Source organism: Atta colombica, unplaced genomic scaffold (genome assembly GCF_001594045.1).
Source record: "Atta colombica isolate Treedump-2 unplaced genomic scaffold, Acol1.0 scaffold200, whole genome shotgun sequence".
In the NCBI taxonomy this organism is placed as follows: domain Eukaryota; kingdom Metazoa; phylum Arthropoda; class Insecta; order Hymenoptera; family Formicidae; genus Atta; species Atta colombica.
In genome coordinates, this window is record NW_017259295.1 from 1,561,328 (window position 1) to 1,576,010 (window position 14,683).

General features: G+C 34.1%; 1 protein-coding gene across 1 annotated transcript in view; it reads left to right on the top strand.

The window, feature by feature from the left end:
• Positions 1-6,686: 6,686 nt before the first annotated feature.
• The window catches only part of LOC108687195, a 16,130-nt gene continuing 8,133 nt past the window's right edge, over positions 6,687-14,683 (top strand). Inside the window, 5 exon segments of the mRNA XM_018192857.1 lie at positions 6,687-6,819; positions 8,657-8,717; positions 8,955-9,093; positions 9,517-9,720; positions 10,439-10,536. Coding sequence (XP_018048346.1) covers positions 6,696-6,819; positions 8,657-8,717; positions 8,955-9,093; positions 9,517-9,720; positions 10,439-10,536 — 626 coding nt within the window. The 5' untranslated portion in view covers positions 6,687-6,695.

The window sequence follows — 14,683 nt, forward strand, 5'->3', positions numbered from 1 at the left end:
TTATTTATCGAATAAGTTGACTCGAATTTGGCCACTAAACGTCGAATAGTCGACTCGGCAGGACGGTTGTGGCGAGGAAAAATCACGTAATGCGCGGAATGGTTCTCAAATGGAGCACTGATTTTGATAATAAAATTTTATGATTTGCACACGTTGCTCAACACTATGACCTTCCATGGTGATTTGCAATACACTACTAAACAATTCACAACAAATTTGACAGATGTCACTTTAACAACATGGCTACTATGATCTAACAAATTTCAATTTTCCTTATTGAAAGAATATAAGTAACAATCAATCATATTTATTTACTCGACTCATCTTTATTTATTCGGTAAGCAGCCATTTTGTCGACTTAAACGCGCCCAGCCCAATGGCTGCGTTCAGCAGAGAAAGCAGCTTTGCAACTGTTTTAAAATTCTTGAATATGATTTATTTGTTACATTTAGATCCAATAAGGAATTAAAGGCAATACCAATGATATTAAAGAATTTTGCAACAGTTGCAAAGCTGTTTTCTTTGCTGAACGCAGCTGCTACCGATAAATATGTAATGATAAATATGTGACGTTAAGCTGGTCGATAGGGTATTGAGAGAGATTTCTGATCTCTTTGCCAAAGAGGTCTTCTTTTATACGCCCTTGGCGTATTGGTGGAACGAGGAAATCTTTGAACTGCGAACCGGTATCGTAGGCACCTTACGCGTATCCATAAACGATTGCAATCGGAATTGGAGCGTGTGTTTTGGACGGAGCTCCTCGGAGGAGAGGAGGAATCTCAGGAGAACTATTTGACGCTCGAAGTCGCGTTTCTGAAGAAAGCTCTTGGAGGCTGACCTTTGAGGCATGCCCTATAGGGTCATAATGAATAAGTTCTCCATTAGTTCCTCATCTATAGTCGAGGTTCTTCCGGGGGCCCTCCTTGCATTTCCGAAATTGTATGGTTCTTTTTCCGCAGCTACCGGTTGACTCTCGGCTGACTCCTTTTGTTGGGAGGATGGCCCATTACTGAGAAATTGCCGAAGGCTTGTGCAAAGATAGCGTCTGGAAGAGCACCTGGTTTGGATGGTGTCGCCGGACGAATTATCAAGGGAACCGCGTATTCATTCTGCTCTTTAGGCGCGGATGTTTACTGCACTTCTTGAAAAAGGCCGCTTTCTTTCCGAATGGAAGAGCGCGAGGCTGATCCTCCTCAAGAAACCAAGTAAGCTGAATTTAGCTCTTTTTTTATACCGACTTATCTGTTTATTGAGTAAAGCGAGCAAATTATATGAAAGAATTTTGTGCTGTCGTTTACAATACATCTGGATTCTGCCGGTGGAATATAGGACAATCAATTTGGTTTTCGCGTCAATCGTGAAACGATTGACGCTATTTGGCGCTTGAAGGAGTAGGTGAACGATAGCGTGTGGAATGGAGATATGATGTTGGCAGTATCTTTGGATATTGCCAATGCTTTCAATTCCCTCTCGTGGCCGGTTATTCGCTCTGCCTTGGGGATTAAAGGTGTCCTGGATTATTTAGGTGTTTCGGATGTCATTGGTCAGACGCCTTGTGCATTTTGATTCGTAACTTACCATTCCAAATTCGAGTTTTACCGGCGTCCTAGGGTCGGCTTGTTCCAATAAGGCATGAGGTTATCTAATTATTTGATTGGCTCAGGATCATGGATAAGCCAATATATTTTAGCAAGGAGAGGGGCTGAGGGAGGTTGAAAGCTTGGCGCTCTGCCTCAGGGCTAGGCCCAAAATCGGGTTGCTGAGCGATTTCTGTAAAGCGAGTAGTAGCGTCCCGGCGACACCCGAAGCACTGGCCGACCAGTGTCGTGCGTGTAGGCGACGCAAATTGGGAATAACCTAAGCTACGAAGATCCGATCGATGATCGAGATCAGCGGGGACTGGGCAATTTCCCTCACCCAATCATAGATAGGATTCGAGGGTTGACAGCTACATGCTGGCTAGGGGCCTCTGGCCTCGACGGATGAGTTACGTTAGGAACTAGCCTGCATAGCTGATAGAGCGTGGATAATCGTTCGCTCCAATTAGTGAGTTGCTTGTTAGGATCTACAAGCGAGAGCACTGGGAGACATAGCCGTGACGCGTTGATCAGCCGTATTCCGATTTCACGTCCATGAGAGTCGTGTGAGTTAAGCTTAATTGCAGGTATCGCACGTTAAATCGCTCTTTCTCTTCTGTACCTTAGGTGCACTATTGAGGATTATTTATTCAATAGGTATCTCATGTCGACCGCGGAATTCATTTATCAGGTCGTCCATGGTGTTTTGCAAGGTTCGGTCTTAGAACCGACTCTGCGTTGAGTATGATTCGGTCCTATGTTTGGATCCTACGATTGCCGGTAGGCAGCCACCGACCTGTTCCACCATTTATTATGCCGATGACATGTTGTTGATAGCGAGAGGCTCCTTATTTGGGCAGGCCTTCATACGTGTAGATCTGAAGATGGCCACGGTAATCAAAGCTATTGCGAGCCTTAGTCTTACGATGTCAGTCAGTAAGACTGAAATATTATTAAATATTATTAAATATAAAACTGAAATATATAATTGCTTTCATGAGCGATGATGTTCCGAACACTTCCCTTCTGATGCGGGGGGAGCGATCCCTGTGAGGTCTAGCTTGAAACCTAGTCTTAGACTCGAGATGGACTTTTCAGAATCACTTTTGCCTTTGAGCACTTTTGATTTGGAGGATAGCTGCGGCCTTGAGAAGGCTAATGGTCAATATTGACAGATCTGGTGAGAACAGGCATCGCGTATATGCGTTCGCGTTTATATCATTCGTTCTGTACGGTGCTCCGATTTGGGCCCAGACCGTAGCTGAGACCGACATACATGTCGTAAAGTGCAGCTCCAATGGCAACTTTTATTTAACATGATTAGTGTGTACCGCACTGTTTCTCACGGCAGCCACCCTGGCGAGATCAGTGCCCTTTAAGTCTTTGGTGGATCATCTCAGATGTATCTCTTTGTAGGCGATTGATCGTGCAAAAGGATGACCTTATTTTGTCGAGGGCTCTGTCCCTTGTGCGAGAAGTCGAACAACGCTATAGAGCGATGGCATCAACATCTGCTGAGCCTCCCTCCAGAAACGCCACGGTTCGTGATGCTCTTACTGAACGGATCGGACGAATGGATGGGTCGTCCTTACGGTGATCTCACGGATGACTCAGGTTTTAACTGGTCATAAGAATTTAAAGGGCTACTTTTACGAGATCGATCATTCAGGTTCTTCTAAGAGTGTGCATACTGTGCAGCGGTGATCGATACAGCGATTCTTATTCTATCCTTATTGGATTGGCGAATGAGTTATTTAATGCATTGGAGCTTGACACCTTGAATAAACTCTATTCTGGTGGTGAGAGCTGCTTTGGACTCTTCTCATTGTTGGACAGTTCTTGCAAATTTTTGTGAGACTGTAATAAGGAAGAAGGAACTGGTTGAGCACGAGCGTCAGAGTCTGAAGAGGCGTCGAGTGTTTCTTACCTCTGCCTCTTCAGATACTAAGATTGATGTACAGACGACTAAGATTGATGTACATAGTTGGTCTACTTTTCCTCCTTCGTATAGTTAGATTTTATTGCGTTTGGGCTTAAATTAAGCACTCTGCGGAGTACTAGACTACTAGACTATTGTGGTGAGAGTTCTGGCTTCACGACTTAGGCGCCTTAATGAAATGCCGAGTAGGAGGTTCCGGAGTGCACCTAATAAATCTGATGATAGTGCACAGGGGGAATTTTTTAACAGATAGGCGATGTGTCTGCTATCCCCTTTCGGGGATGCAGGCACATCGAACCTTGTATGCTCAGGGGACCGGCCCCTGGGTGTCTTCTCATTATCCGGTTAGATTTTTTACAGAGCATCCTGGATGATGGGCTTAGCGAAAATTTTTTTCTTCTTCTACGCAAGAAAAACTTGTTATAATAATGATTTGGTAACGATAATGTGAATTTTTTATGACGATAATATTAGAATTAGAAAGGTAAAATTATTTGAACTAACAGGTTGAAAATGTCATTCGTTGAAAAAAAAATTCTTAATTTGTTACGCGTTACTTTTTACTCATTACTTTTATTACTTTTGTTACTTGTTACTTGTTACTTATTACATGTTACTTATTATTTTTTTTAGTAAGTAACGCGTAATAGTAACAAATTACTTTTTAAAGTGACTCTTCTAACTTAAGCACAACCTTAATAGTTAGTTAGCGTTACCATCATAAAAAATTGCAACATTGTCATCAAATTATTTATTATAAAAAGTAATAACAAAGTAACCGAAAAGTAATGTTTGCCAATCCTTATTATTTATATTCATTGGAGTTTACGGAAAGTCTTAAAAATAAAACATTTATACAATATTCTATAAATCATTAAAAGAACATATGTAACACCTAGAGGTAAAAAAATCGAATTCTTTTTTACATATTTTTAAAATATAATGTAAATCTTAAGAACATTTTTGTAGAATTATAAATCAATCTGGCAAAAAATAGAGGAGTTACATGAAATTATAGACGAGTAGTCTTCAAGCGCGTTGAAGATGACAGGTAGACGCGCGACAGGACAATTCAAGTTCGTTCAGGTTAAAAAAGGAGTTTTTAGTTTTCTTTAGTAGAGGATTTTTTAGTTTTCTTTTTTAGTAGCCTTAAACAAGCAAAATTTTTTGTGAAAAATCGTTATGTTGATTTTGATTAGCTGTCATTTTATTCAAACGCAATATTTTAAAAAACGGTTCCATCAAGCTCAAGAACTATGTTTCAATTTTATAAAATTGGTGTCATTTTGCTTTCAGATGAGTCTTTTACGAGCAGCAATGACCATCTTAAATCCCATTTTGTAAAACATGGATGTACGAAAATTTGAATAACTCTATTTTTTTATAAAATTTTAATGGTAGTAAAGAATTAATGGAAGTAGAAAAAAGTATGCAATCTTGATCTTTGCAATGGAACAAATCTGATTTCTCTATCTTTATCCGTTTTTCCACAAAAATTTCGCAAAATTAAGCCTTGCTTTGACGTATATTTTCGACTCAAATTTTTATTAGAAATAGCACTATAATTAGTGGACGTTAGCTTAGATACACCCTGTATAGCAGATATTTATATGTATATTTATGTATATAAGTATAACTGATAAAATAAAACGCCAAAAAAAAAGATATTAAAAAATTTAAAAGTAAAAATTTGTCTTTAATGAAATGGAAAAATAATGTTAATTTTTTAAACTTAAATGATTTTTATGATTAACTTTACAAAATTAATTTATTTTTAATTAATTCTTTATTTTTATAAATTTTACTATACAATATAATGTGGCGAATAAAAAATTATTATATATGTAATACTAAAATATAAAATATATGGAGATAAATAAAAAAGAATAATATAAGTAAAAAATAATAACTACAAAACACATCAATAGAAGAATAAACAATTAAATAATGATGAATGAGGTGATATCATTAATATTAGCTATTGTAATATTAGCTAAATAATGTGATAATGTGCAAGTGGTGATGGATTTATTTTTTATTGTCTTAGATAAATATATTATGTGAAGTTCAGTAGATTCACCTAAAAAAGTTCACCAGTAAAAAAAGTCAGCGACTATATTTTGAAAAAAGTATATATTTTGTGACGTTCAATGCCTATTGCCTAATTCAAATTGGATGCAACAAGCGTTAAGCAGCAGAGCAGCAACCAATCAGTGAGGCGATATTTACAGTGGTAAAAAATACCACTTTGTTGGTTGGTTACTGCTTCGCTTCTTGATGCTTGCTGCTTCCAGTTTGAATTAAGCATAAGTTATACAGCCCAAAGCCTAAAGATTGTAAAAAACAATTAAAGATACGACTTTTAGCGAATGCTTGAAAAGTATTGTAGATTTATATTTACATATAACTTTCGCGCGCGTGTGTATATGTGTTTGTAAAAAATAATTTATTTTATTAAAAAATGATTATATAAAGAACTGCTTGAACATTCTATTTTAAATATTTCTAGCAGAAGTGTAGTGTGAAACATTTTTTACAAGAAATAAGTCTCATTTTATAAAATTATTATTATTATAGTCACCTACGATCTTAATTCTTATACATACTTTATATTAGTATTACAAGCTTTTCTTTTTTTATAATAATTCTATTATATTTTAAATGCCAATTGTTAATAAATATAAAATTTAATAAATATAACGAATCTTCTGAAGTGAAGCATGAGAAATTTTTTCAGGCGTTGGGCAGCGTTTTAAATAATACGAAAGATTGGGATGAAAAGTGAAAGGAGCGAAAAATCAGAAAAAATTAAAGAATAAAAATAATTTAATTATCAAATGTTAAATAATTAAATAATTAATGTTAAATAATTTTAATGTTAATTCATGTTGAATAATTTTAAATTATTCTTTTAAATGTATCTCCTTATATAATATAAATTGTGTTACATTCCTAATGGCCCCTATCAGGATTCTTTATCAGGACCTGATATTAAAGATAATCTGGGGCCTTAATCACATCCTGATTCAATTTCTGCTCGTATAGGGGCTACAGCGCAAGCCTCGAATCGATCTTCCACCCCCATCTCATCCTCCCCAGGCGTCCGCGAAGAACCCCCGGCCGACGACTCTGTTGTCGACTCAACAACAGTTCAAAACCTTCCGAGACCTCTTGCAAACATGGCGTTGGATTTCGCAGCGACGTATAAAGTCTTGGTTTTAGGCGACTCGAACGTTGGCAAGACCTGCATCGTGCATCGCTACTGCGACGAACGGTACTACGACACTTATATCTCGACGATAGGTGAGAAGACACCATTATAAAAATATTCATCGGATTTCCCGTTCTCATCTGCGACGACCGCCTCCGGAGTCGCATTGTTTCAGCGACTTGTTGTTGGGTGGTTCATTGTGACGTATCTTGGTGCCAGTTACGACTAGCTTACGACAACTCATCTTCCTTGGTAACGATAACAATAAAGGCACGCGTTTTAATTTTGCTCCGGATACGACGGACCGACGCATCAGTCCCATACATCATTGACACGAGTAGTCGTTAATTAACTCTTGACTATTAGATGAGGTCATGTCTTTGTCTCCAATGCAGACCTGCTATTAGAAAAGAACAACTGCTCCAATTCATTTCATTGTTCTAATTTTATGTATTTAATATGCAGCGTTTTCATCTTCTCCATTTGTCGCGAAATAGTAAGAAGTAGAATCAATTTTCTCTTTTGACATTTTAATTTAAACTTAATATTATATTCTTAGCGAAAATAAATATATAGTATAATTAATTAATTACTTCATTCACTAAATTTAATTAACTTGTCAATTGGCAAATATGTTTATTTATGTATTCCGTAAAAAATATATATTAAGTTAGATCATTGATCAGCTGATTATCTTACGTGTATTGGCCCGCACTTATCAAATTTTGTAATTTTCTTAATTACGCTGTGTTGTATTGCGTTTGTGCCGATTTGTGCTGCAAACTGCAACTCAATAATGTAAAGCGTTAAAAAAAATTTGCTAGCCTTACCAATATTTAGGCATAAAAAATTTCAAACTCCTGTAATTTGCGAACTATATGAGATAATCGAATTCTGTGAGTTGTGCTGAATTGTGCTACTTAAAATCTACGAAGCATGCATAAAAAAGAGATTAGCTTAAGTATTCAGTAAAAGTTTTTGAAATAGGGTAGAGATAAATAAAAAAATTTGGCATTTTTAGATTTTTTTTAGTTATGATAAATTATGCTACAATATATACGACAACTTTTCTTAATGGCAAAATTTCCTCAGACCAATAGATTTCGCGGTATCGTCAAAGTTATGAATCAGTCTTCAAAAAAATGTTTAGGAATGAAAAACTTCGAACTCGTATAACTTAAGATAATCGAACTCTGCGAATTGTGCCGAATTGATTTGATAACACAATTCAGCACCACTCGCAGAATTCGATTATCTCACACTCTTTACACGAATTTGAAGTTTCATGGTTAGCAAACTTTTTTTGAGAGAGGCAAAATATTTCAGTTATTGAGATGCGGTTTGGGGCACAAACACAGCACAACTCATTGTCAGCGCAATTTAAAAAATTATAGAATTCGGAAAGTGCGGGGCAACTTCACAAACATGATTATCTTACATTCGCTCCAACTTCGATGTTGCTAAGTATAACTATCTAATTTTAAACTTATTATCAGATCAAATTATTTTCAGCAATTGTCTCAATATAAATTGTTATAATTATAAAAATGTTCCAAAGATATATTACAAAGATATGCTACAAAAATATACTCTTGCTAGATGAAATAATATGATATTTTATAATTAGCTTCGTATTTGTTCTCATTTCAATTTGTTCTCAATCAGTTTACAAAAAGTAATTTAATTTTTGTATATATAAATAAATTATATATATTTTAATCATTCTGTTTGCATGCGAAGGAATTCTGATGTATAAACTATTACAATAATCATTTAATTAGAGATAACGTTTAATAGCTCCGAGCTACAAATATAATTAAAGTATATCATGAATCCTTGATTTTGATTAAACTTTAATATTTGTTCAATGTGCAATTATCCCAAAAATATTTATACATCATGACAAATAAATGGTGAATGTGTCTGCAGGTATTGATTTTAAACAGAAGATCATTAACTTAGATGGAACGCCGATTAAATTACAAATCTGGTGAGTATTAATTAATAATTAATTTAAGAATTCGCGGATAAAACTATTTATCAAATAATGTTTAAATTCAAATAAAGAAACCAAAGAATTCCCTCTCAGAAGGTTTTAATCTTTTTAATTCTCTTAGGTTTCATAAAGCTATAATCTGCATGTAAAGTGACAAGTCGTATATAAATAAAATAAAGTAATAGGAAGTATACCTGTAAATGTAAAAAAGTATATTTTTTTTTTGAAAAGGGATACTGCCGGCCAAGAAAGATTTCGAACTTTAACAACGGCGTACTATCGTGGTGCCATGGGTATTCTTTTGATGTACGATGTCACTAGTTTGGAGAGTTTCAACCATTTGTCGTATTGGCTACGAAATATTCAAGAAGTAAGATTAAAGATAGAATAGATTCTAATGATAGAACGTTACGCGAACAAAAATAAATTCGCGTTGTATATTTTTTAAATGGCCGCAATTAAATGACCTTAAGAAGTCCAGAAAAAGAATTGAAAGTACTAAAAGACTGTTCGAATAAAATTACGACTGAAAACTTGAAATCAGAAAAATTTGCAAAGAAAATGGATAAATTATATTAAAAGATTATTAACTATTATTATAGCCAATTAATATGTTAAATCTTTCAATAAAGTATAATCAACTAACATGTTAAATCCTTCAATATAAATTGAGATTGAAAAAAAATTAATTTCATGAAGAAATAGAAGTTTCATCATGAATAAGTTCAAAGTTATCTGCAACATAATTGTACAAAATCTTGAATTATAAGTAATTTTTTCATTTGCATCACAGAATGCGTCACCGGATGTAGTAAAAGTTTTGGCTGCGAATAAATGCGACGCGACCGCGCATCGCGCCGTAGACGCCGAAAGAGGTCAAAAGATTGCCGAAAATTTTGATATGCCCTTCTTCGAGGTATCATGCAAGGAGAATATCAACATCGAAGAGGCTTTTCTTACTCTAGCTAGAAGAATACGGGAACAACGAGGACGTCGGGTAAAATTGTTCGCGTTAATAACTTGTTTATTTGTACGTTCAGAGAAAAACAATGTTAGGAACTAGTGAGTTAGCACTAGTGGTAGAACATAAATCATAGTAAGATCAAAGTAACATTAAATAAAAGTTATTTTAGGAATTTAATAATAATTTTTAACTTTATAAAATATTTTCAATAAGTTATTTTTAATATTTTTAATATTTTATTTAATAACTTTGAATTAAAAAAAAAATCTTTAAAATATCATTACTATATCAAGAATTAATTAAAGTTGTCAAAAGTACATTGAATGATATCATTATAATTTTTTTAAGAATAATTTTTACTTGATGTCATTTTGCTTGATGATTTTATTATAATTTTATGTTCTATCTAGGATATAGTAGATGCACAGAAAAAAATCTTAATAGCATTAGTTAATAGCTAATTGAAAAAATCCAAATAAAATGTTTATTCAATAACATTATTAATAAAGTAATATTTAAACAAATAATATTTTAAAACAAGAATGACGTTTATTTCATTCAATATTATCACTGAAAATTAACAAGATTATTTTTAATTAGAATGTTGCTAATGTTGCTAATGTTCTCAATACATTTTTTTTTATCAAAATTCCTTTTATAAGAGAAGGAATTTCAATGAGACGTTCTTCTCTGCTCTTATCTTTTAATTGCAAACTTAACGGAGCTGTCTCATGAACAATTACTGTTGCAGGCAAGCCTGTTCGAGGCTTCCGAGAGAGAAGGCGCGGACAGTATAATTAAGGCGCAGTCACCGTCTCAACAAGGTGATGCTTGGAGATGCAGCTGTTAGTTCGGTGGATGATCCGAGGTCTATCCGGCCGGTTGGAAATTTCGACAGCTAGCCAAGAATTAAATCCACAAAGGATTTCGTCTGTTCATCGTGTATGAGGGGTCAAATATCGCTCGTTTCTGTATCTGTACATACGCAACACGGTCATGAGTCGAACGGAAATCGACCTGGATGACGCAAGAAGTGTTCGTATATTCGGCGAAGGTGGCCTGAGCAAATATTTACGATACCACACCATCTGCAATAATCGCAACGGATATTATAGGTATTATGTATGCACCCTATTACATGCGAGAGCTCGAATAACGACATCATAGCTTATTAAATAATGCAGTGATGATAACGCGAAACAAATATAATCTACCGCGATCCTGCATCGTCGTCATCTTGATCGTGTCACAGTCATGTTAAACACCGTAGGAAACATTTGTTGCCAATGCGAGGCAAGCTCTCGTTCAGAATAATCCGAAACACACGTACGCGCACATTACATTCGGTTAAGCCCAAGCTACATTTGAGACTATCACAAAGTTTGTCTATGATAAGCGATTACACGTCGTAGATGTCTATTTATAGTGATACGAGTTACATTCGTGCGAATGTAGAGACTCGACAAAACTCTTGCTATAAGATAAGTAATCGAATGTCTGAAAGCATCATTGAGAGACGTGACAATTGATCTGATTAATCGTAAGCCAGTTTCATGAATACAGAAAGAACGATTTTGAAGTATTTAAAAATTTAGTTAAGAACAGATCTGAAAAAAATTTTATGTTGGCTAATCAAAATAATTACTAGAATTCTTAAGTATGACAAGAAATGCTACAAAAAGTTTTGACAATCTAACAACTAATTCGAATATCCTATGTAATTATTTTGGTGATCCAATAAAATTATTTTCGGATATGTATCTAGGCAAATTTTTAGATACTACAACAAAATTGTCCTTTCTATGCATCGATTAACTCTTCTAAGTAAACCGATGCTTTTTGTTCCGCGCGGATTTAATCCACACAAATCCACACGGACAAAACGGTTTTGTGTATGTAAAAATTTAGCTGGATACAGACCTGAAAATAGTTTTATTGAATTAATAAAGTATAATTATGTAAAACATTTAAGCTAGTTATAAAAACTTTTTGCATTACTGTCATCATGATCATGTTTGTTTCCTGTATAATTATTTTGAACTCAAAATAAAATTACATTCAGATTTGTATTTATCTAAATTTAACTACTTTATTAAAAAAATCGTTTTTTCCGTGAATAAATATTTAATAGTTCAGCTCTGGGAGAGAAAAGACTATAGCTGAGAGTTATGAGACAGAGATTAGACAAGATTTCTCGAATGATTCGAATTTGAAAGGCTCGCGAGACGTATATTTATCTACAAACAATTTTCGGAAAATCTCGCCAATGTTAGACTTTCGCGGATCAGACGCATTCATTGGATATCGTAAGCAGTTTAAGAAGGTTCAATTAGATTCGCTTGGTAAGGCCTAATTAAAAGGAAACATCTTGATGCTATTAAGGCAACACACTTTCACAGTAATCGACGTATTACTATTTTAGTATGTCTATGCGAGGAAGACATCATTAAGCGCATTGTGATTACCGTCTAAAAACGATATTATTATATAAGATTTGCGATTACTACCGATGTCTCTCAACAAGGACCAGAGTTCTTCCCTCAAGGAAGAACTTGCGCGATCATTTGATGCACAGATGCCAAAATATGCGAAAATATCTCTTTGATGTTGAATATTCGATCCAATATTACACAAAGAAGAAAAATAGTTTTTTCAATATCGAGATATGAATGATTTTTTAATAAACGTTATTTCTTCAAAATTAAAAGAATTTGCAGAATTAAATGCAGATAAAAAAAATTCTGTGTCAAACCAATTTTAAAATTATAAAACTATTTCACGCTGGAAATAGTAAACTTAAATGAGAGAAACAATTGTTAAAGGAATATTCAAAGAAATTCTTGAGTATTTTAAAAAATTTGTTTAACCAAATATATATATATCAAAGAAACCGAGATTTATCGCATTATTGTACGCGAAGCTTTCTTTAAAAGAGATAACATTATGGACTGTTTTCACATTGATGTCAAATAAAACTTTCCTTTTGTCTTGAGAAAATGGTGTATCGTAAAACTAGCGAAAGCTACTATCCGAGAAAGGACTGCTGATATGTGTTCATGTATTCATAATAAAAAATAATGTTCTCTCAGTCTGAAGTAAAGTTTCGAAACGAGGCCGAATCGATACTGGCGAGCACTTGACATCTGTATATCAAACCTTTCATATCGGTGCATACACACGTGATAATCCACGCTTAATTAATGCGCTTTGATAATCGTGATGAAACATTTTCGGTGATTCGCATTATATTCGACGACGATTTACGATAAGGCAATACATTCTATTACAGAATGTCTGGCATCAATCCTATTTCGCATAAAAAGCACTTAATTAGTCGTACGAAAAAAAAGGGACAGTAGTCCCTTTCGCCCTTACATTTTTCGCCATATTTGCGATCGGAAGAAAATAAAAGGGCCACAAGACATTATGTTAGCTGCCAATACGTGTAACCACTGCAATACGTGCACATTTTTATGCGTAATGTAAATCTTTCGACTAATCTTAAATGATACGGATTAATCTTTAATTTTTAAACTGTTAGAGAGCTTTCGTAAAAATACATAAAATCAAGTTTCTTGGAATTTATTTAAACACTTTTCGTTTGTTTATTTGGAGAGCAAATTTATTTATTGTATCACAATAAGTGAGATTGGAAAATAAATCGGAGGATAAGAATTTGCATAAAATATAATTATTGAGAATATGCATGGTAGACCAAAATTTGGAAATATTTTTAAAAAGTATAATTTTTAAAAAGTAATATTTTTAAAAGTTGACGTTTTCGGATTACTTCTCCAAATATCCATAGCAATGTTTTGGAATCTAATAACTCCTATTACTGGATTTGAAAAGTTATTATTAAAAAACACATTGACATTTGAATAGTTCCAAAAACGTCAATTTAAAAAAAAAGTGTTTCTAAACTTTTGATCTGGAATATAGTAATATATGATTGTTTCAACAATAAAAAAAGACATTTATTATAAAGATTTATTCTTTAAGTTTCTCCAATTCTATTCACGAGTTATTTTCACAGTACAAAAAATATTTTTTAGAAAATTATTTTATAATAATTAATTATATTGTTTGGAAAATTACTCGTATCTATTATATCGAAAATCACATCACAATGAACAAAACATAAAATCGTTATTGGCCTTTCGAAAGTCACTTTCATCGTTCGTACTTCTCGTTTGCGCTGACAGAAACGTAAAAGCCTTTATTGTGCCTATCAGTGATTATATAAAAAAGAAAATAAAAATGAAAAGAAAATAGATAAGAAATACGTTGCATGAGATATCGTAACAGATCACTTTATGATCGATCAGAAGAAAACTATGGGATGGTAACGTGATGGTAGATGTCTGATTAAAGCTACAATTAAAATTTTGCTTTATTAATCTCTCTGAGGATATTGCATCTTCTGGGATTATGTGAAAGAGAATCGATAGATACTTGCGATGTATTATTGTTTTCTTATTCATAAGTATATATCTTAAAAATCGAGTCTCTCGTCTTCTGGCGAATCGCGAACGATTTTCATCGCTACGATTTCTGATTTATATACACAATAATCACAATTCTGCTTCAGGCTGCATTCATACGTGCACTTCGTACTACATCACGAATGGCAATTTTGTAAGCCTTGCGATTTTCTGGCGGTGTACGATATCGAGGGCGCTCGAGAATTTTTGAGGAAACTCAGTTCGCGCTTTTTCACACATTTGCGATTCCAGACTACATCGCGACACAACCAAATCGCAAAGAGCGCATGCACTCTTCAGACGAGAAGCACATTATATCCGTCACGATCGATCGACATGTAGTGATAATACGAAATGAGATCACTTCGCGAATCGAGCACGTTAACAGAATGGCGATCGCTACGATATTATTTATTTTTTTTTAATCGCAATACTAAACGTAACAGTGTGTTTTACGGTATAGGCCTTGTGCAAGACGATATTATATATAAATATACTTATATGTATTTTAT